Source organism: Gorilla gorilla, chromosome 13 (genome assembly GCF_029281585.2).
Source record: "Gorilla gorilla gorilla isolate KB3781 chromosome 13, NHGRI_mGorGor1-v2.1_pri, whole genome shotgun sequence".
NCBI classification, from domain to species: domain Eukaryota; kingdom Metazoa; phylum Chordata; class Mammalia; order Primates; family Hominidae; genus Gorilla; species Gorilla gorilla.
The window spans coordinates 133,654,411-133,672,094 of record NC_073237.2 but is presented as its reverse complement, the minus strand read 5'-3'; the positions used below and the strand labels follow the sequence as shown (position 1 = coordinate 133,672,094).

Genomic DNA, 17,684 nt, shown 5'->3' with positions numbered 1-17,684 from the left:
GACTACAGGCGCACGCCACCGCACCTGGCTAATTTTTGTATTTTTAGTAGAGACGGGATTTGACTATGTCAGTCAGGCTGGTCTCGAACTCCTGACATGATCTGCCCGCCTCGGCCTCCCAAAGTGCTGGGATTACAGGTGTGAGCCACCATGCCTGGCCGCCTTCCTTCATTTTTATGGTTAGGAAGTCCTTCCTGTACAAAAAAAGAGAACAAAATTCAGGATTTGCTTAAAATGTAAACATAACACCCTGCGCCACAGGAAGGGCTGGAGGGAGAGTTCGCACAGCCCTGCAGGCCGGGAAGCCCCTGACTCGAGCCAAGGTTCTGCAGCTGCAAGGCCTCCTGTCAGAGGAGGGGGCCTGGGGACTCCCTTAGCCTCACCCTGAGACGGGCTGGTGGCCTCCTGGGGGCAGCAAGAGCCCAGGCCCTTTCTGGAGGGACAGTCCTGTTTTCTGAGCTCTGAAGTTAATGGGACTTCCTCCCGGGCCACCTGCCTCACCGCAACTCTTCCCCTGCCTGGCACCTGTCTGGGCCTCAGTGTCTCACCTGTGCAGTGTGGGCCCTCACAGGGTTAGCGAGGTGGCCTGGCCCAGGAGGTGCCCACAATGCTGGCCCCTCACAATGGTTGCCCGGTGACAGGACTCCCCTCAGGGAAGGGAGCTGGATGCCGAGAGGGACTGGAGCCAGCAAGGCCAGAGTGAAAGCAAAATGACAACTACTCAGAAACACGATCTCTTCACGCCAGAGCCTCACTATGTCCCTGGGTGAGAGCCGGGAGCTCTGGAGGTGGCTGGGGCCAGGGCTGCAGGAGGGGGAGAATGGCTGGGGCCTGAGGCATGGAGGCCAGCTGTGAGGGGCCCAGAGCTGGACCCCAGGAAACTGAGGGCCACACCACGGGGCACTGCAGTCTGTGGGCTGGGGAGCCCTGGGACAGGGGAAGCTCAGGGACGGGGCTGCCAGGGGCCCAGGCCTCACCCTCCCTGCTGGTGTGCAGCTGCGAACTCCATACCAGGTGGCCAGCACGTCTGTCGAGCAGAAACTGGGTCAGCCAGCAGCCAGCAGAGGCCGGCTAGTAAGTGCCCGACGCCCACTCCAGAGAGGACTCCACACTTCATTTCATTTTATTTACTTATTTTTTGAGACAGAGTTTCGCTCTTATTACCCAGGCTGGAATGCAATGGTGCAATCTTGGCTCACCACAACCTCTGCCTCCCGGGTTCAAGCGATTCTCCTGTCTCAGCTTCTGGAGTAGCTGGGATTGCAGGCATCTGCCACCACACCTGGCTAATTTTGTATTTTTAGTAGGGACGAGGTTTCTTTATGTTGGTCAGGCTGGTCTCGAACTCCTGACCTCAAGTGATCTGCCCACCTCGGCCTCCCAAAGTGCTGGGATGACAGGCTTGAGCCACCGCGCCCGGCCAGGACTCCACACTTTAAAGACAAGGCAAGCAAACGCCAGGCTGCCTCACTAGATATCCCCCCAAACAAAAAATAAAAGTAACCCCTCTACGGAACGTGTGTGTGTGTGTGCACCTACATACACACACGCTACATGCAAAGGGGAAAGGCCAGGAAGAAACCACACCTGCCTCTGAACAGCTACATCTGGGGAAGGGGCAGGTGAAGCTGAGGCTGAAAGTTGCTTGGCTTTTTTTTTTCTTTTGAGACGGAGTGTCACTCTGTTGCCCAGGCTGGAGTGCAGTGGCGTGATCTTGGCTCACTGCAAGCTCCGCCTCCCGGGTTCACGCCTTCTCCTGCCTCAGCCTCCCGAGCAGCTGGGACTACAGGGCCCGCCACCAATGCCTGGATAACTTTTTGCATTTTTAATAGAGACAGGGTTTCACCATGTTGGCCAGGATGGTCTTGATCTCCTGACCTCGTGATCCGCCCGCCTCAACCTCCCAAAGTGCTGGGATGACAGGCGTGAGCCACCGCGCCCAGCCCTTTGGCAGTTTTTAAGACGAAGGTAGTTCTCACTCCTTGAAAGATCACATAGACCCTGAGGCGCTGAACCGCCTGTGACCACCTGCACCATGCCCCTCGAGGCTGAATGAAGGCCCGGAAAAGCCCAGCCCTCCACCTGCCTCCCAGTTCTCGTCCCGTGCAGGAGGCTACTGGCCTCCTGGGGTGGCACAGGTGCAGGTCAAGCCCACCCAACACCCTCCTGGTGGGCCCTGCGTGTGTCCAAGGGGCCGTCCCTCGCCTATGTCCTGGCCCACATGTCCTGTGCCTGTACTTGCTTTGCCAGGGCAGAGCACCCCTGACTTGCTGGCAGTTGGAATGAGGGGTGGGAGAGGGTTGGAGGGGCTGGTACAAGGCAGGTGGCCATCTGCTGTGGTGCTGACGTGTTCCCAGCACGTGGTGTGTGCCGCCCGTTCAGGCTGAGAGAGCCCTAGAAGGCAAGTGCCACTGCAGCCCCATTTACAGGTGAGCAGAGGGCAGGCAAGCTGCCACAGGCCAAGCTGCTGCTAAGTGGCCAGCAGGCTGAATCCACATCTGGCTTGAAGGGGCCCTGCCCAGTGCTGGGGCTGCCCTTGAGACCTGCCCTGCCTTCTTCTCTTCCCTCCACAGCTATGCCGGCTTCTTTCCGCAGCTGCGCTACCAGGTGGGGAACACCTATGGGCGTACCACGGGGCAGCTGCTCACAGACCCCAGTGTGCAGAAGAGCCCCTGCTCTGTGCTGTCCCCCATGTCCAAGCCCAAGTTCATTGAGGACTTCAGCCAGTCCAAGCCCCCGAGGGTTCCCTGCCGAGACCTGACGGAGCCCTACATCCCCCACTACACCAGTGAGCTGCCAGTCCCCAGCCCTGCACCCTCCTGTGCCCGCCTGCCTGTCCCAGCACTCACAGGCTGCCCTGTTGGTACAGGTCTGAAGCCCTATAAGAACTTTGAGATTCTGGGCCAGCTCCCACCCTTGGAGGTGGACGCCCAGGAGCCGCCAAGGGTAGAGAACATACCCAGACAGATTCTGCAGCCTGCAGGCTTCACGCCCCACCCCCCGCACCCTCTGTGCCCGCCAGGCAGGAAGGGAGACTCCAGAGACTTGGGACACCCAGTATACGGGGAAGAGGCCTGGAAGAGCACCACTCCTGTCTGCGAAGCCCCCAGGCAGCACCAGGTAGCCAGGGGATGCACCAGTGCCAAGCCCATTCCCCTCAGCCCCAGGTGGGAGCCGCACCGTGACCTCCGCTCCCTCCCAGCTCCAGCTGTACCACTGCCGGAGGGATGAGTACCCACCGCCCGCCCGCCAGCAGGAGACGCTAGATGTGGGCAGCTTCCAGCGGCTGCCGCAGCTGGACCACCCTAACCTGATCCAACGCAAGGCCATCTCAGGTGGGTGTGGGCCTGGGCTGGGCTGGAGAAGGCCGCCCCTCCCCACAAGGTTCTTGCAGTGTGAGAGCCCCTGAGGAGGCTGCCACAGGGGCCCACTTTTCCTGCTCCAGAACGGGCTAGCGGCCTGGGGGGACCTCCTTTGCCTCCCAGCTGCTTCCAGGAGCCCAGCTTTTCCCAAGACGAGGCGGTGCCTTGCCTGCCTGTTCCCATTTGGCCACATCAGAAAGTCGCCAACGTTCAGGGTAGGAAAGGGAGCCTTGCCTGGCTTCCCTGACACGTCTGAGGGCAGGTGGGTGTGCCCAGGGGAAGGCCAAGGGGGCTTCGGGTAGCCCGTACATCTGCCTACCCCCAGGCTATGCTGGCTTCATTCCCCGGTTCACCTGGGTAATGGGGGTGAATTACCGAGACGGTGTCACGCAAGCCATGGATGAATTCGACAAGAGCCAGGTAGGAAAGCGCCATCCAGGGCCTGCTCCCAGCTCACACACACACTTCCTCTCCTGCCTGGCAGCTTCCCTGGAGGGTGCCTTGAAGGCCAGGTTCCCTGAGAAGCCTGAGGAGGGGGCTCTGCCTGGCTCTCTCCTGTCCCCGGAGGTGCCGCCCCAACCCCTCTCTCCTGAGTCTTGCTTGGATCCCTGCACTCAAGTTTTGGAGTCGGGGGTAGGGGGATGCAGAAGGCTGGGAGCATTAGCAGCTTTCCCACGGAGTGCCGGCCCTCCGGCCAGGCCCCCACTGGGACAACTTGACTATCTGGTTGCCTGCCGGGGAGGCAGCTTGTCAGCACCTTCCTGTCTCCCCAGTTCCTGTTTAAAAACCCCCACTGCGACCTGGTCGAGAAGCTGCCTGGAACGCACTGGCCCAGCAACCACATCTACAGCAGCCAAGGCCTGATCCCCTTCTACATGGGGTTCATCCCCTGTGAGTAGAGTGGGCAGGGTCACATGGACACACCCCGGCCAATGTGGGGAGGGACGGCTCTACCTGCTCACCCTTCATTGCTGGCTCAGGACCACCTGTCTGACCGTTACCAGGGTCCCACCTTGGTTGGGGTAGGATTGTCTGCCATCCTCCCTACCCCTTTTGGAAGCGGGGGGTCACTGGACCCACCTAAGTCCCAGACACAGGCCGAGCCCCGAGGTTGGGTACCCAGGACAGGCCTGCCTTCAGGAAGCAAGTTCCCCACCAAGCAGATCCCCAGGGCCCAGGGCAGCCCCACACTTCTCTGAAGCCTGGGTGTCCAGCCCATGCTGGTCCCGGGCACATAAGCCCAGCTCAGCTGCAGCCTGGCTCCCCGCAGCCATGCAGGACAACTATGCCCTGACATTCGGCAACAGCATCCGGAGGGCCTACTGGAAGGAATGGGTGAAGCGAAACCACACACTATGAAAATGCTTTAATGGTGGTGTCTGTACAGCATGGATGTAGACAGGGAAAACAGCAAGTGCACACAGCGGGACAGGCCACAAGGCAGGCTGGGAGTGAATAAAGAGTTCACACTGCTTCCCTGCTTTCCCCAGTGACTGAAGGCTCTAGGCCACCTCCTCCTCAGCCTCCTCCTCAAACTCGCCCTCCTCCTCGGCTGTGGCATCCTGATACTGCTGGTACTCGGACACCAGGTCATTCATGTTGCTCTCGGCCTCGGTGAACTCCATCTCGTCCATGCCCTCGCCCGTGTACCAGTGCAGGAAGGCCTTGCGCCGGAACATGGCCGTGAACTGCTCGGAGATGCGCTTGAACAGCTCCTGGATGGCCGTGCTGTTGCCGATGAAGGTGGCGGACATTTTTAGCCCCCGAGGTGGGATGTCACAGACAGCCGTTTTCACATTGTTGGGGATCCACTCAACAAAATAGCTGCTGTTTTTGTTTTGGACATTAAGCATTTGCTCGTCCACCTCCTTCATGGACATGCGGCCCCTGAACACGGCGGCAACCGTCAGGTAGCGGCCATGGCGGGGGTCGCAGGCAGCCATCATGTTCTTGGCATCAAACATCTGCTGGGTGAGCTCCGGCACGGTCAGCGCCCGGTACTGCTGGCTGCCCCGGCTGGTCAGTGGGGCAAAGCCGGGCATGAAGAAGTGCAGCCGGGGAAACGGGACCATGTTCACAGCCAGCTTCCGCAGGTCAGCATTGAGCTGGCCTGGGAAGCGCAGGCAGGTGGTGACCCCACTCATGGTAGCAGACACCAGGTGGTTCAGGTCACCATAGGTGGGCGTGGTCAGCTTTAGGGTTCTGAAGCAAATGTCGTAGAGAGCTTCGTTATCAATGCAGTAGGTCTCGTCTGTGTTTTCTACGAGCTGGTGGACTGAGAGGGTGGCGTTGTAGGGCTCCACCACTGTGTCTGACACTTTGGGCGAAGGCACCACACTAAACGTGTTCATGATCCTGTCTGGGTACTCCTCCCGGATCTTGCTGATGAGGAGGGTACCCATCCCAGACCCAGTCCCCCCACCCAGGGAGTGGGTCAGCTGGAAACCCTGCAGGCAGTCACAGCTCTCAGCCTCCTTTCTCACAACATCCAGCACCGAGTCCACCAGCTCCGCGCCTTCTGTGTAGTGCCCCTTGGCCCAGTTGTTCCCTGCACCACTCTGACCTGTGAGAGAACACAGCTAATCATTTGTCAGCCAGGTAGACAGCACTACTGGTCACCACCATTCGAAAAAAGCCGAGTGACATGGTGTGAGCTGACCACAGAATTCACCCTGCAGGTAGAGCAAACGGACCCTTCAAAGCCAAAAGACGGCAGCCTGCCCTGCTACGAATTAAGTCAGGGGCCAAACCTGACAGCTTAACAACAAACCTCTCCCCGGGGGGGCCACTGCCAATTCCCAAGAACAGAGGAGCAGCCACTGCCCCAGCTCAGCTCCCTGCAGGGAGATTACGTGTGTGGCGGCTCCTCGCCTCGGCAGACAGCTGGACCTTGCTCCCAAAGCCGATTTAGTAAAGGGGATTGAGTGGCTCAGAGAAGAGGAGGGCGTCCAGGGGCCCCGGCTGCGCAGTTCCCACGGCGGTGCCCTTGGAGCAGCCCCTTGACCTTTGAGCCGCCGCCCAGTCCCCAGCCACGGCTCACCGAAAACGAAGTTGTCCGGCCGGAAGATCTGCCCGAAGGGCCCCGAGCGCACGGAGTCCATGGTGCCGGGCTCCAGATCCACGAGCACAGCGCGGGGAACGTACTTGCCGCCTGCGGGGACGGGAGGGCGTCAGCCAAGGCAGGGGCCGCGGGGTCCCCGGAGGGCGGTCGGGGAAGGGGCCGGGGCCTCACCGGTGGCCTCATTGTAGTACACGTTGATGCGTTCCAGCTGCAGGTCGCTGTCCCCGTGGTAGGTGCCCGTGGGGTCGATGCCGTGCTCATCGCTGATCACCTCCCAAAACTACAAGGGACGCGGGCGGGCCCGGGCGGGCCGGGGCTGAGTCACCGCGGCCGGTGCGCAGGGCGGCAGCCCCGCCCCGGACGGGCGCGGCAGCCCGGCCCTCCCCGCCCCTCCCCCGCCCCGCGCGCCCTGGCCGCCGGGTTCCTAGGGGCTTCGGTCGCCCGGCTCGGCCAATTCCCCGCGAAGGGGGCCCGGCGGCCGCAATGCGGCGGCGCCGCCCGGCCGCTGCTGCCGCCATCTTCCCCGGCCGCCCGCCCACACCGCCCGGCAGGCCCGCCTGGCCCCAGCGCCCCGGCAACTTACTTTGGCGCCGATTTGGTTGCCGCACTGCCCGGCCTGCAAGTGCACGATTTCCCTCATGATGGCTGCGGCGGCGGGGAAGCACGAAGAAGTAGACAAACACGAGCAAACGAGCGGGCGCGCAGAGTGCTACAACCGACGCTCCGCCAACGCTTATATACCCGCCCTGCCCGCCTCCGCTAGTCTCGGATTGGGCTGCCAGAACGAGGCTGGCAAGCTCCCTCGTTTGATTGGCCTTGTCCCCATCAATCAAGCTGCCTAAGGTCCGCCTTTTTAAGCCAGTTTGGTCTTTATTGGTCAGCCGCAGCCTCCTATCTCCCTATCACAATCCCCCCCCGGCGCCGCAGTGCTTCGTCCATTGGGTGTTTCAAATGATTGATTTGCCGTCTCATTGGCTGGCTGCCGGGAGCACGCCGCCAGGCTGGCGCTATTGGCTGCGCTGGTTCAGCGTCCTGGTAACCGCCGCAGTGCCGCGGCCTGCGCGCGGACGGGGTGGGGGGCAGGCGCGGGTGCGGGTTTCCGGTCGGGCGGCGGGCAGCAGCGCTGGGGGCGCCGGGGGAGGGCGGGCCCGACGGGCCTCGGGCAAGCGCAGTCTTGGCTCTGAGCCCGGGGCCTTTCGGGAGCCGGGAAGGGCAGGCTCGGTGGCGGCCCCGTGTCCAGAGTTGCGCCCTCTCTGGCCTTGCGCCGGGACACGGCATCTGCGCGCTGGGCGGGTTCTGGAGCGGGGTCCGCACGGAGCGAGCCCGGGGCCTCCAGGCCGAGGAGGCTGCGATGCCTTAAAGGCAGGAAGATACACGGGCTCGGGGGCTGCGGCGGTGGAGGGGAGCTCTCCACAGAGCCGCAGAGGCCACGGAGTTTCCTGCTCCCGGGTCCCGCACGCCCACTGCCCTCGCGGTCGCGTGAGGGGAGCACGTGGGGGACGCCGCGCCCCGAGGGCCGGGGCGGAGGGCAGGGGAGGGGAGGGGAGCGGAGGGGCGAGGCCTCCCCCGCAGCTGCGCGCCCTGCCCTGTTGTGGAGACGGCGCTGGCTCTGCGCCGGTCGCCTTGGTGCCTCGGCCCCGTGAGTGCGCGAGCTCCGTGGAGACCAGGACAGCGCCCAGACCTCCCTCGGCGGGTGGGCCCCGACCTCCGGGCTCCAGGGCCGGTATTCCAACCACAGGTCAGCGCGCTGGGGCTGAGACATACTTATGTTAATGCTTTTCCTAATTTATGACTTGATTTTTACTTGAGTGGGAAAAGAAACTTAAAATGAATTACATGTGGTTGCGCCTGTTTAAAAACAAACGCGCTGCATTTTTGCAGCATTTTTATTTTACTTAATTTATTATTTTGAGACAGAGTCTCGCTCTGTTTCCCGGGCTGGAGTGCAGTGGCGCGATCTTGGCCCCCCCGCCCAGGTTCAAGCGATTCTTCTGCCTCAGCCTCCCCAGTAGGTGGGAAATGCAGGCACCCACCACCACGCCGCTAATTTTTGTATTTTTGGTAGAAATGGGATTTCACCATGTTGGCCAAGCTGGTCTGAAACTCCTTACCTCAAGTGATCCGCCCGCCTCGGCCTCCCCAAGTGCTGGGATTTACGGGAATGAGCCGCCGTGCCTTCTGCATTTTTGTAGCTTTTTTCTTTTTTTTTTTGAGATGGAGTTTTGCTCTTGTCGCCCAGGCTGGAGTGCAGTGGCGCAATCTCAGCTCGCTGCAACCTCTGCCTACCCGGTTCAAGCGATTCTCCTGCCTCACCTTCCCAAGTAGCTGGAACTACAGGTGTGCACCACCACGCCTGGCTATTTTTTTTTTTTTTTTTTGAGACAGAGTCTGGCTGCGTCGCTCAGGCTGGAGAGCAGTGGCGCGATCTCGGCTCACTGCAACCTCCATCTCCCGGGTTCAAGCGATTCTCCTGCCTCAGCCTCCCGAGTAGCTGGGATTACAGGCGCCCGCCACCACGCCCGGCTAATTTCTGTATTTTTAATAGAGATGGGGTTTCACCATCTTGGCCAGGCTGGTCTGGAACTGACCTTGTGATTCATCCGCCTCGGCCTCCCAAAGTGCTGGGATTACAGGCATGAGCCACTGCACCTGGCTGTATTTTTGTAGCATTTTAAATAAATTACACCATCAGGTCGGCCCTGACAGTCTCCTGTGCTCTGGCCACTGGGCATCTGTCTCCCAGTTGGAGGCTGTTGGAAACAACATTTGCTTATTTATTTCTCTCTCCTGGAGGGACTGCACCTCGGTCTTCACCACGTAATGCGCGATACCAGAACTCGGGACACGCAGCACCGGAGCATGCGTGGGGATCAGCATTGTCCTTCCGAGGCGAGGGCCTGCAGCTGTGCTCACTCCTCGGGGGTCTGTTGCCAGTTTGCCATCCTGTCCAGGAGGGTGGCCTCCCCCACAGATCAGCCCAGGAAGGCGGGCCTGGCTTCCAGTGACCACTGTGACACAGGCCTTGACCCTCAGAGGGACTGGGGTCCTGCAGCGGCCTGAGGGGTGCACAGGTTGCTGCCAGCCATCCCAGGTTTCTCCTAGTGCCCAGGGCATCCTGGGGTCCTGCAGAGTAGCTCAGCTGTCCAGGCAGTAGTCAGGGACATGTTGAAGTCTCATAACATCGAGTTGTCACAAAGGGGAGGAAGGAGAAGCTCTGTTTTTTTTCCTCAGTGAACTGTGCAGAGCCCAACTGAGGCTGCTCTTTGAGGTGTGTGGCATTCCTGCACCTTGTCAGAGTCTCCCAACCCCTCTCCAGTAAAGGCCCCTGCTTCCTGTGACCAGTGCCCACAGGGCTGGGAGGTCAGTGTGCCACCCGTTTCACAGGTGTCACCTGCCCAGGTGAGAGCCCCAGAGCTCGCCATGGCACTAGCCTGCCTACTTTGCCCTTGTGTTGCCCTGGTGAGGTGGACACTGGCTGAGGACAAGACAGCAGTAGACACCCTGAAGCCTGGGCCTGAGCCCAACAAGGACAGCAGCCACCCCTGTTGCACAAAACTGGTTGGGGAAGGCTCTGTAGGTCCCACCCTGAGCCAAGCTGCCCTGCTGCAGGATGGAGAGGCGGGATAGTGTGGGGCAGGAGGACCAACTCCTGGGCCTGGGGTCTGTGGCCAGGCAGGATGTGGTCCAAGGAGGGCCAGAAGGGCAGGGAAGCGGGGCAGGCGTGGCTGTGGGAGTGCTGGGCACCTGCACTCCTCCTCCTGCAGCTGTCGGAGGATCCACAACGAAGGCTCTGTTTACCGGTGGCCATGGTCCCAGTGGGAGGGTGTGTTACCGCCAGGCAGGGGCAGCAGGCAGACAGTATTGGCAGCCTTAAAGGACCAGACGCCCAGCCTTTGTGGGAGGCCTCACCTGCCCTGGAAGGATAGGTGCATGGGGTGCTTCCTCCCCCTCTCCACAAGGGCCTCACTGATCCCCCCCAAAGGACAGGGGAGCTCCCTGGGCCCCTCAGTCTCCCCAGGGAGCTAGCCAGGCCTGTCCCCTACAGGGGTGCCAGACGGTTCTATGAGGCTGATGTCAGGTCTACAGGGGCATCCTAGAATCACAGGGCTGTGAGAACCAAAGCTCTAGCTGCTGGGGGTCCCATTCTCACTGGAGCCCACCCCTGAGGCCCCCCTGGCTCCCAGAGCAGGTGGTCACCTCCCTCAGTAGGTGAAACCAAGGCCCAGGAGGCCTAAGAGTTTGAGGGGTGGCTGGGGCAGAGGACCCAGGGAAGACTGGGGGCCAAGGGCACAGAGGGCCTGGGGGTCATGAGCAGGGGCAAAGGGAAACTGAGGGCAGAAAAGGACAGAGCCACAGAGGAGAAATGGCCGTGGGGCCCCCTCAGGCCTCATCTTCCTGAGTGGCTGCACCTCTATACCCTAGTGGGGTCTGACCAGGCAATCCTGGGAGGCTCTGGGAAGACAGCTGCCCCCCATCAGGGCTGCAGTTCTGGAAGGGAGAACGTGACTGGCCACAGCAGCAGACTCAAATGAGCAAACTAGACCTGTCCCTGATGGGGCCGGCCCCTCACCCACCCGTCTCTGTGTGCCTGAATGAATGCTCCAGTTCTGGGGTAACCCAAGGCTTTCTTCCCTTGGCAGGAGTGGGGGTTGGGTTAGGGCTGTGGGCAGCTCTGGGCTAGAGGTGGCAGGAGCCCCCCCCAACTTCCTAGGTGTCCAGTTACCCATTGGCTGGCAGACAAGCCTTCCTGTGTGGAAACCCGACCACACAGCGGAGGGAGGGCCCCCTGGCCCCCAAGTCCTCCCCATGGGTGCTGTCCGCCCTCCTGGGCCCACCCCACGGACAGGCCTTCCCGGGACAGGGTCTCATTCTCCGTGGCAGTGGGAGGCCTCAGTGTGCCCCAGCCTGGCGGGTGAGACCGGCTTCCTGGTGGGTTCTGGGAGCTGAGCACCTGCCGTGGCCCAGCCCTGCAGAGAAGTGTCCCCGAGGGGCCCAGCCCAGGACCGGCTGAGAGACACAGAGGGCAGACAGACAGGTGGTGCCTCTGGGACTACCTGGCCATCCAAGCCGTTGGGGTCCCTTCTCACACCCGACGCACCTGATGGGACTCCAGTCCCCACTCCAACCATGACATCCGCCGGGGCAGAGGAGCTCCGGGGTCCCCCACACCGTGCGCCACCGGGCCTGCTCCCTGCTGGCTGGGCTCTCCCCTGCGCCCCCAGGAGGGGCCCCAGCTCCCACTGTGGGAAGTCCCCGCCCCCCAGGCCCGCCATTCCTTGGGAGCTTCTGTCCCCAGCGGCTGCCATGAGAAACACACCTTGGGGTGGGCGGGCTCCTGTGCCTGAGCCCCAGGCCCCGGAGTGTCCACCAGGAGGCAGCATCGGGCTGCTTCCCCCACCTGCCCAGGCGGCCTCTGTCTAGGGGAGTGAGGACCGCAACCCCAGATAACAGCCTGGTTTATTTGCACAGAAGGGGAAGCAGGTGACCGGAGGTCAGCTGCCGCGGGGACCCCCCCGCCCCAGGGCCCTCCAGAGCCCTCCCAGCCGGGGAGGGTGGGGTGGTCTGCGCAGCAACTGCCCGTCACAACTGCTGGGAGGCCAAGATCTCAGGGTTCTCGTAGCAGTGGGCCTCTTTGGTGGTGGCCTTCGGGGGGCTGCAGACGTTGCAGGGGCAGCAGCGGGTCACCAGGTGGTCCCAGGGCTCCAGAGAGTGGAGCCAGACGGGTAGCCAAGCCCAGGAGCGCAGGCGGACAGGCAGCCAGGCCGGCCGGCGCCGCTGCAGGACAGTAACCAGGATGATGAGGAGCACCAGCCCCACCAGGGGACCCCCGACAGCGGCCAGCACCATGCCCCCTGCCAGGGAGAGCCCGAAGGCCGCCAGGGGCAGCAGCAGGAATCCGAGCAGCAGGTAGACCCCAGCCACCCAGCGGTAACGGGCGGTCACCACCCCGAAGTGCCTGGCCAGCGGGATGGGCAGCCGCAGTGCAGGCACCAGGTACCACAGCAGGATGCCGGCCAGGTTGAAGAAGAAGTGGATGAGGGCGACCTGGGGGCGAGGGGGCTGTCAGGGGCCTGGGCCCAACGAGGTGGGGTCACCAGGGGCCTAGGACCCCTGCCCTCCTCCACCCTACAGAAGGAGCACCAAGTCTGAGGTTCATTCTGCTTCACGGATGAGATGGCCGTCTCGGGGGCGGGCTGTGGCCAGATGTGGACATGTTCCCCAGCACGCCTCCCGCACGCTCCTGGGAGCTGCAGTCCAGCCCAGCACCCCCGAGCACTGACTGCATCACTGCTGCCCTCAAGGGGGACCTGCGGGGGAAGCACCCTCCGACCTGGCTCTGCCTGTGCCTCCTGCCAAGAGACCCCGTCTCCTCAGTCCCCAGTGTACTGAGCCTGCGCAGTCCAGGCCCTGCGGGGAGGAGGCACAGGGCCACAGGAGGGGAGAACACACGGGCCCCTCCAGGGGCTGCCGGACTTGGAGGAGTCCACACACAGGTGCGGTCTGGAGGGCTTCCCGCAGGGGGTGGAGCAGGACCCTGCCCTGGGAGGGTCTAAGTGGATAGAGACAGGGCAGAGGCAAGAACGAGGGTGGGTTCCAGGGGGTGCCGCACTTGTCTCTTCCTGTCAGCGGCGGTGCAGCATGACCCGGAGTTTCGGGAGCTGAACCTGTTGGGCCTCCGGGCAGCAGGCCGCAGACGGGCTGTTTTAGAGGGAGAACCAGCTGGACTAAATGAGACTGGGGTTGGGGCACAGAGCTGGGGGCTCAGACTGGGGGAAGTGTCCTGGAGGCAGAATCACAGCCCTGGCAGCGGCAGGGCAGGGCCCAGCATCGGTGGGACTCGGCCTTTGCAGATGCGGAATGGGGGCTGGGAGGGTCGTCCAGATGGGGACCTGCTGGAGGTGAGTGGCTGCTCCTTGAGGGAGCAGGGGTTGAGGGAAAGCATCTGAGGGTGCTGGAATAGAGGGGCTTAGAGCCCCCTGAGACGCTGGGGGCAGGCCCCCAGGGACACAGCAAAGAGCTGAGAAAATGTGGAGACGAGGAGGTCTCAAGGGAGGAGACGCAGGGAGGATGTGAAATGTGTGCAGGAACTGTGGGGTCCGAGGAGGCAGAGCAGGAGGGCTGAGGCTGGCGGCCAGGGAAGGGGTCCAGGAAGGCGGGGGCACAGCCAGCCTAGGGCCCCGGGGCTGGTGACACACTCCTGTCCGTGGGGCTGAGAGGAAGCTGGCCAGTTCTGGCAGCGGGGCAGGGTGGACAGTACCTGCAGGGCGCTGAGCATCCTGTCTGCGGGGCTGGCCAGGGCAGCCAGCAGGGCTGTGGTAGTGGTGCCGATGTTGGAGCCCAGTAAGAGGGGGTACGCCCGGTCCAGACTGATCACCCCGACCCCTGGGGGAACTGGGGGTCACCACAGGACCCCAGCCCGAGCCCCCGTTCCCGAGGCCTCTGTCCTGCCTGCTCACCCATGAGGGGCACGATGGCCGCGGTGAAGACGCTGCTACTCTGCAGTGCGAAGGTCAGGCCGGCGCCCGCGAGGAGGGCCAGGTAGCCGCCGAGCCAGCCCAGCGGGAAGGGGAAGTCTGTGGGGGATGCCGGGTCAGCCCTGGCCAGCGCCCGCAAGGAGGGCCAGGTAGCCCCCGAGTCAGCCTGGTGGGAAGGGGAAGTCTATGGGGGATGCTGGGTCAGCCCTGGCCACCGCACCTCCTCCCACGCCCTCACCCGCATTGATGACCGTCTTCACGACCTGGGCCACGCGGCCGCGCAGCACAGAGTTGAGCAGCTTGACTATGAGGACCAGGCAGCCGCAGAGCACCAGCAGGGAGCCGGCCAGCAGGATGCAGCCCACGGCCAGGTCCGTGAGCTCCGTGCCCGCAAACAGGTGGCGGCCTGGGGGCAGGGCAGTGGCAGGTGAGGGGGAGCCTGGGGGGTGGGCCGGGGTGGGTGGGCCTCACAGGGCAGCCTGTCCACCAGGGCTGCGCTGTTCCTTTCCATGTAGGGGCCGGTGAGGGGGAGTGTGCGGGGTGTAGGGGGCTTGGGGTGGGCCGGGCCTCACAGGGCAGCCTGTCCGCCGGGGCTGTGCTGTTCTCTGTGCACGGGCCGAAGGCGCCACAGTCGCCGCTGTTCTCCTGGGTCTGGGGAGGGCAGGGAGGACTCAGGACAGGCTCAGTGGGCAGACAGGTCAGAGGGCTTGAGGTGAGGGTGGGTGGGGCGGGATGACTCAGCAGGTGGGAGGTTGGGGGTCAGTGAGGGCCTGGGGTTGGGTGCCTCACCGGCTGCCCCGTGGTGCCGCACCAGTACTTAATGAGACTGCTGTTAGTGGCGTTGCCTGTGGCACTGCTCATGATCATGTCGGAGTCCAACTGGGGGCCAGAGGGGTCGTGACGGTGTGCTGCACCCTCCCTCAGGACTCACCCGGGGCTCCGGCACCCGCGGGGTCCAGGCCAGCCCTGCCCACTGCTGCCCTCTCCTCCCCTGTCCCAGGACAGGGCCCAGACCCTCCGCTGACCCTCCATCAGGGCAGGGCGGGCCTCCCCTCCTCCCATCTGGCCTGCTCAGGCTCTCTGGGCGGGGGCGGTGGCCGTCCTCACCTGCACGATGAGGTGTGTGAGCGGCTTCGTCAGCACCTTGAGGATGTCGGGCGCCTGCGCTCCGGACGTCAGGCTGGCGGCACCCAGGGCCAGCTCGCTCAGCCTCTCCAGCAGGGCCGTGGCGCTCTCCAGTGGCAGCAGGACCAGCACCGTGAGCCAGTTGAAGATCCCGTGCACCGCCGAGCCGCTGAAAGCCCTGTGGCCGCAGAGAGTAGGCGGGGTCAGGTGGGGGGGCCCGGGCTGGGGCTGCCACTGCAGCCCCAGCCCAGCCCTTCCACCCACAACTCACCTCTGAAATTCATCCCGGGCCCCTGACTGCGCCATTGAGACCAGGGTGCTGGTGATGGATGTGCCTACGTTGACACCCATGATGATGGGCACAGACGCCCGGACAGTCAGCACTGCCAGTGGGGGGGCTGAGTCAGCCTGCGGCCCACCCTGCCCCCGCCACCACCCGGGGAAGGAGTGTGCACGCACGCTTAGCAGCCACCATGCTGACCACGATGGAGGAGGACGTGCTGGAACTTTGCACCAGGGCTGTGACCAGCACGCCAATGACCAGTCCAGCCACAGGGTTGGACAGCACCACGTTGTCCTTGAAGATGTCTCCGGCCAATTTGCCTACACCGGCAAGAGAGGTGCGCTGAAGCTGCGGAGGGCTGGCTGCCCGCCCCGCCCTGGGCACCCGTCCCGTCACTCACTGCCCAGCAGCTGGAAGGCGGAGCTGAGGACGTCCAGAGAGCAGATGAAGAAGTACAGGCTGCCGAGGAGCCCGCAGGCCTTGAGGACGCTGCCGGCCACGCGGCGCAGCCTGCCGGCCACGCGGAGCTCTGAGGACACAGGGCAGGCTGTCCCTGGCTGGCCCTCCACCCTGACAGGTCTCCCTCCCAGGCCCCTCATTCTCTGCCCCCTCTCTCCTCCGTCTCCAACAGGGCTGGGTCCCATTTCCTCCTCTTCCGTAACCCCCAGGGCAGGGCCTGGGTCCCTGCCTTTCCAAGCCAGAAGCCCTTGGGACCCTCCCTCGCAGGAGCAGGAGGGGAGGGACGGATGGGCAGAGGTGGCCAGTCTGCCCCAGGACAGCACAGACGCCCGGTTGAGGGACACGTGTTTCCCCAGAGGGGGCCTGCATGGCGGAGTTCCCCACGCACAGCGTGTTTGGGCAGGCCCCACCCTGCTCTGTCTCCCCAGTCCCGTGGGGGACAGAGGCCTGCCAGCCTGCCACCCCTGGAATCTCCAGACCCACCTTTCCAGGGCTGGCTTGTGTCCTTCAGCTGAGGGAGGGTCCAGGGGTCTGTGTCCCCTTCCTCCAAGACTGGAGCAGAACTGGAGGTCCCTGTGGAGGTAGAATTGAGTACGGCTGTTTCCAGGACCACCTCCCTCCAACTGGGGGCACAAGGGCACAGGCTGGAGGAGGGGCTGAGGCGTACGAGTCCTGGAGTGAGGGACAGAAACGGAACGGGGAAGATGGGGCTCCAGCTGGGCTGGACCTGAGTGGAGGCGTCATGAGCCCTGTGGGTTCCCCGGGAGGCCCGCAGGAAACCTGGCCTGTCTCTGCCCAGTGCCTGGGGGGTGGGTGGTCAGACTGGTCAAGGCCTGGGGCACAGGGGCCACTGGTACCTTCATTCCTCAGAGTCCTTTCCACTAGGTCAACCGCGTCCAGAGTGGGGTGGGGGATCTGGCTGCTGGGAAGGGAACTCGGCATGGATTTCGGGCAGGGACAGACCCAGGCCCAGGTCTGGATCTGCTGGGGGGGACGCACGTGTCAGAGACATTTCCTCCTGCCCCAGCCCTGTCCTCACAAGCTGGATTCACACCCCTGGGTCCCCTGAATTGAGCCCTTGACCGCCACCCTCCCTCCCTACCCCCTGCAGGCCTCGGTGACCATCCCCCTTTCTCCATCCACAGGGGGATGGCTACAATGACCTCAGGCAGTTGTCAGGCGAGCCCAGTCCAGTTTCAGGGGTAGACTCGAAGGGTCTCCAGCTCCCCGGCTCCCTTGCTGGTCCTGACTGGAAGGCTAGTGCCGAGGGTGCAGGCCATGAGCTGGGGAACCTGGGGACCTCCCCTATCCGGTGTCATCGGGGACACTGTGGATGGTCCCGACTTAGACTTTGGCATTTGATACTAAACAGTGACGTCTCGGCTTGATAAGGGCCCCACGCCCTGGTGATGGGGAGCAGGTGGGGTCCTCATACCACTTCAAGGCTCCTGGCCCCGAAGCTGCTGCCTTAGCCTCCTGGGCCTGGTCACCCCACCCCTGGGGCCCCCCACCTGGACCCCTCCACCTAGTGCCCTGGGCTCAGGTCCAGGCGTCCTCTGCCTCACCCTCCCTCCTGCTGCCCAAGCCTGGCGTCTCTTGCCCTTGGGTCCTGGAGACTCAGGATGGGGCCCAAGCCCTTGGCCTGGAGGCCACCCAGCCTCGGCCTCACTGTCCCTGGGCCTCAGCCTGGTCCTAGGAGCTCCTACCTGTGTGGGTGGTGAGGGGGCACCTGCAGGGAGGAGACACGGGGCGGGAGCAGTTGCAGGTCAAAGATCCCCTGATCGCGCACATGACCTGCTGGGTACTGAGCCCATTAATGTTTACCCAGGAGCCCAGGCCCTCACGGGGGTACCCTCCTGGCCCCAAGGCCCCTAGGCCTCGTCCCCATCCCGTCACTCTGTGGCTAGGACCTCCAAGCC

General features: G+C 63.4%; 3 protein-coding genes across 6 annotated transcripts; 1 reads left to right on the top strand and 2 right to left on the bottom strand.

The window, feature by feature from the left end:
• The first annotated feature begins 256 nt into the window (after positions 1-256).
• CIMIP2A (ciliary microtubule inner protein 2A) lies at positions 257-4,836 on the top strand. 4 transcript variants are annotated; one of them, XM_055350257.2, is made up of 8 exons: positions 257-766; positions 2,574-2,788; positions 3,023-3,120; positions 3,203-3,335; positions 3,446-3,577; positions 3,688-3,782; positions 4,136-4,253; positions 4,633-4,836. In XM_055350257.2, exons 1-8 carry the CDS (start codon positions 711-713, stop codon positions 4,719-4,721), a joined length of 936 nt encoding a protein of 311 aa, XP_055206232.2. In that variant the 5' UTR covers positions 257-710; the 3' UTR covers positions 4,722-4,836. The 4 variants fall into 4 exon arrangements, with proteins under 4 accessions (XP_055206232.2, XP_055206231.2, XP_018888775.4 ...); XM_055350256.2 differs by having other exon boundaries at positions 2,870-3,120; XM_019033230.4 differs by lacking the exon at positions 3,446-3,577.
• On the bottom strand, positions 4,714-7,934 carry TUBB4B (tubulin beta 4B class IVb). Its single transcript, XM_031014194.3, has 4 exons — positions 7,007-7,934; positions 6,595-6,703; positions 6,403-6,513; positions 4,714-5,925 (listed from the first exon to the last, which is right to left on the bottom strand). Exons 1-4 carry the CDS (start codon positions 7,061-7,063, stop codon positions 4,865-4,867), a joined length of 1,338 nt encoding a protein of 445 aa, XP_030870054.1. The 5' UTR covers positions 7,064-7,934; the 3' UTR covers positions 4,714-4,864.
• A 3,928-nt stretch (positions 7,935-11,862) lies between these two features.
• On the bottom strand, positions 11,863-17,029 carry SLC34A3 (solute carrier family 34 member 3). Its single transcript, XM_031014191.3, has 13 exons — positions 16,929-17,029; positions 16,623-16,746; positions 16,249-16,338; positions 15,707-15,835; positions 15,483-15,626; positions 15,295-15,406; positions 15,006-15,201; positions 14,688-14,777; positions 14,471-14,549; positions 14,137-14,304; positions 13,881-13,997; positions 13,682-13,806; positions 11,863-12,468 (listed from the first exon to the last, which is right to left on the bottom strand). The coding sequence occupies exons 2-13, from the start codon at positions 16,705-16,707 to the stop codon at positions 12,004-12,006; spliced, it is 1,800 nt and encodes a 599-aa protein (XP_030870051.3). The 5' UTR covers positions 16,708-16,746; positions 16,929-17,029; the 3' UTR covers positions 11,863-12,003.
• Between the last annotated feature and the right edge of the window lie 655 nt (positions 17,030-17,684).

What these genes read in the sequence shown, in the direction of transcription:
- CIMIP2A (XM_055350256.2), top strand. Translation starts at nt 711, where the DNA reads ATGACAACTACTCAGAAACACGATCTCTTCACGCCAGAGCCTCACTAT. An exon ending in GAGCCTCACTATGTCCCTGG is followed by an intron (nt 767 to 2,573) that starts GTGAGAGCCGGG and finishes TTCCCTCCACAG; the next exon opens with CTATGCCGGCTTCTTTCCGC. An exon ending in ATGAATTCGACAAGAGCCAG is followed by an intron (nt 3,783 to 4,135) that starts GTAGGAAAGCGC and finishes CTGTCTCCCCAG; the next exon opens with TTCCTGTTTAAAAACCCCCA.
- TUBB4B (XM_031014194.3), bottom strand. Translation starts at nt 7,063, where the DNA reads ATGAGGGAAATCGTGCACTTGCAGGCCGGGCAGTGCGGCAACCAAATC. An exon ending in GTACTACAATGAGGCCACCG is followed by an intron (nt 6,514 to 6,594) that starts GTGAGGCCCCGG and finishes CCGTCCCCGCAG; the next exon opens with GCGGCAAGTACGTTCCCCGC. An exon ending in GCCGGACAACTTCGTTTTCG is followed by an intron (nt 5,926 to 6,402) that starts GTGAGCCGTGGC and finishes GTTCTCTCACAG; the next exon opens with GTCAGAGTGGTGCAGGGAAC.
- SLC34A3 (XM_031014191.3), bottom strand. Translation starts at nt 16,707, where the DNA reads ATGCCGAGTTCCCTTCCCAGCAGCCAGATCCCCCACCCCACTCTGGAC. An exon ending in AAGGACTCTGAGGAATGAAG is followed by an intron (nt 16,339 to 16,622) that starts GTACCAGTGGCC and finishes CTACCTCCACAG; the next exon opens with GGACCTCCAGTTCTGCTCCA. An exon ending in GCGGCACCACGGGGCAGCCG is followed by an intron (nt 14,550 to 14,687) that starts GTGAGGCACCCA and finishes TGCCCTCCCCAG; the next exon opens with ACCCAGGAGAACAGCGGCGA.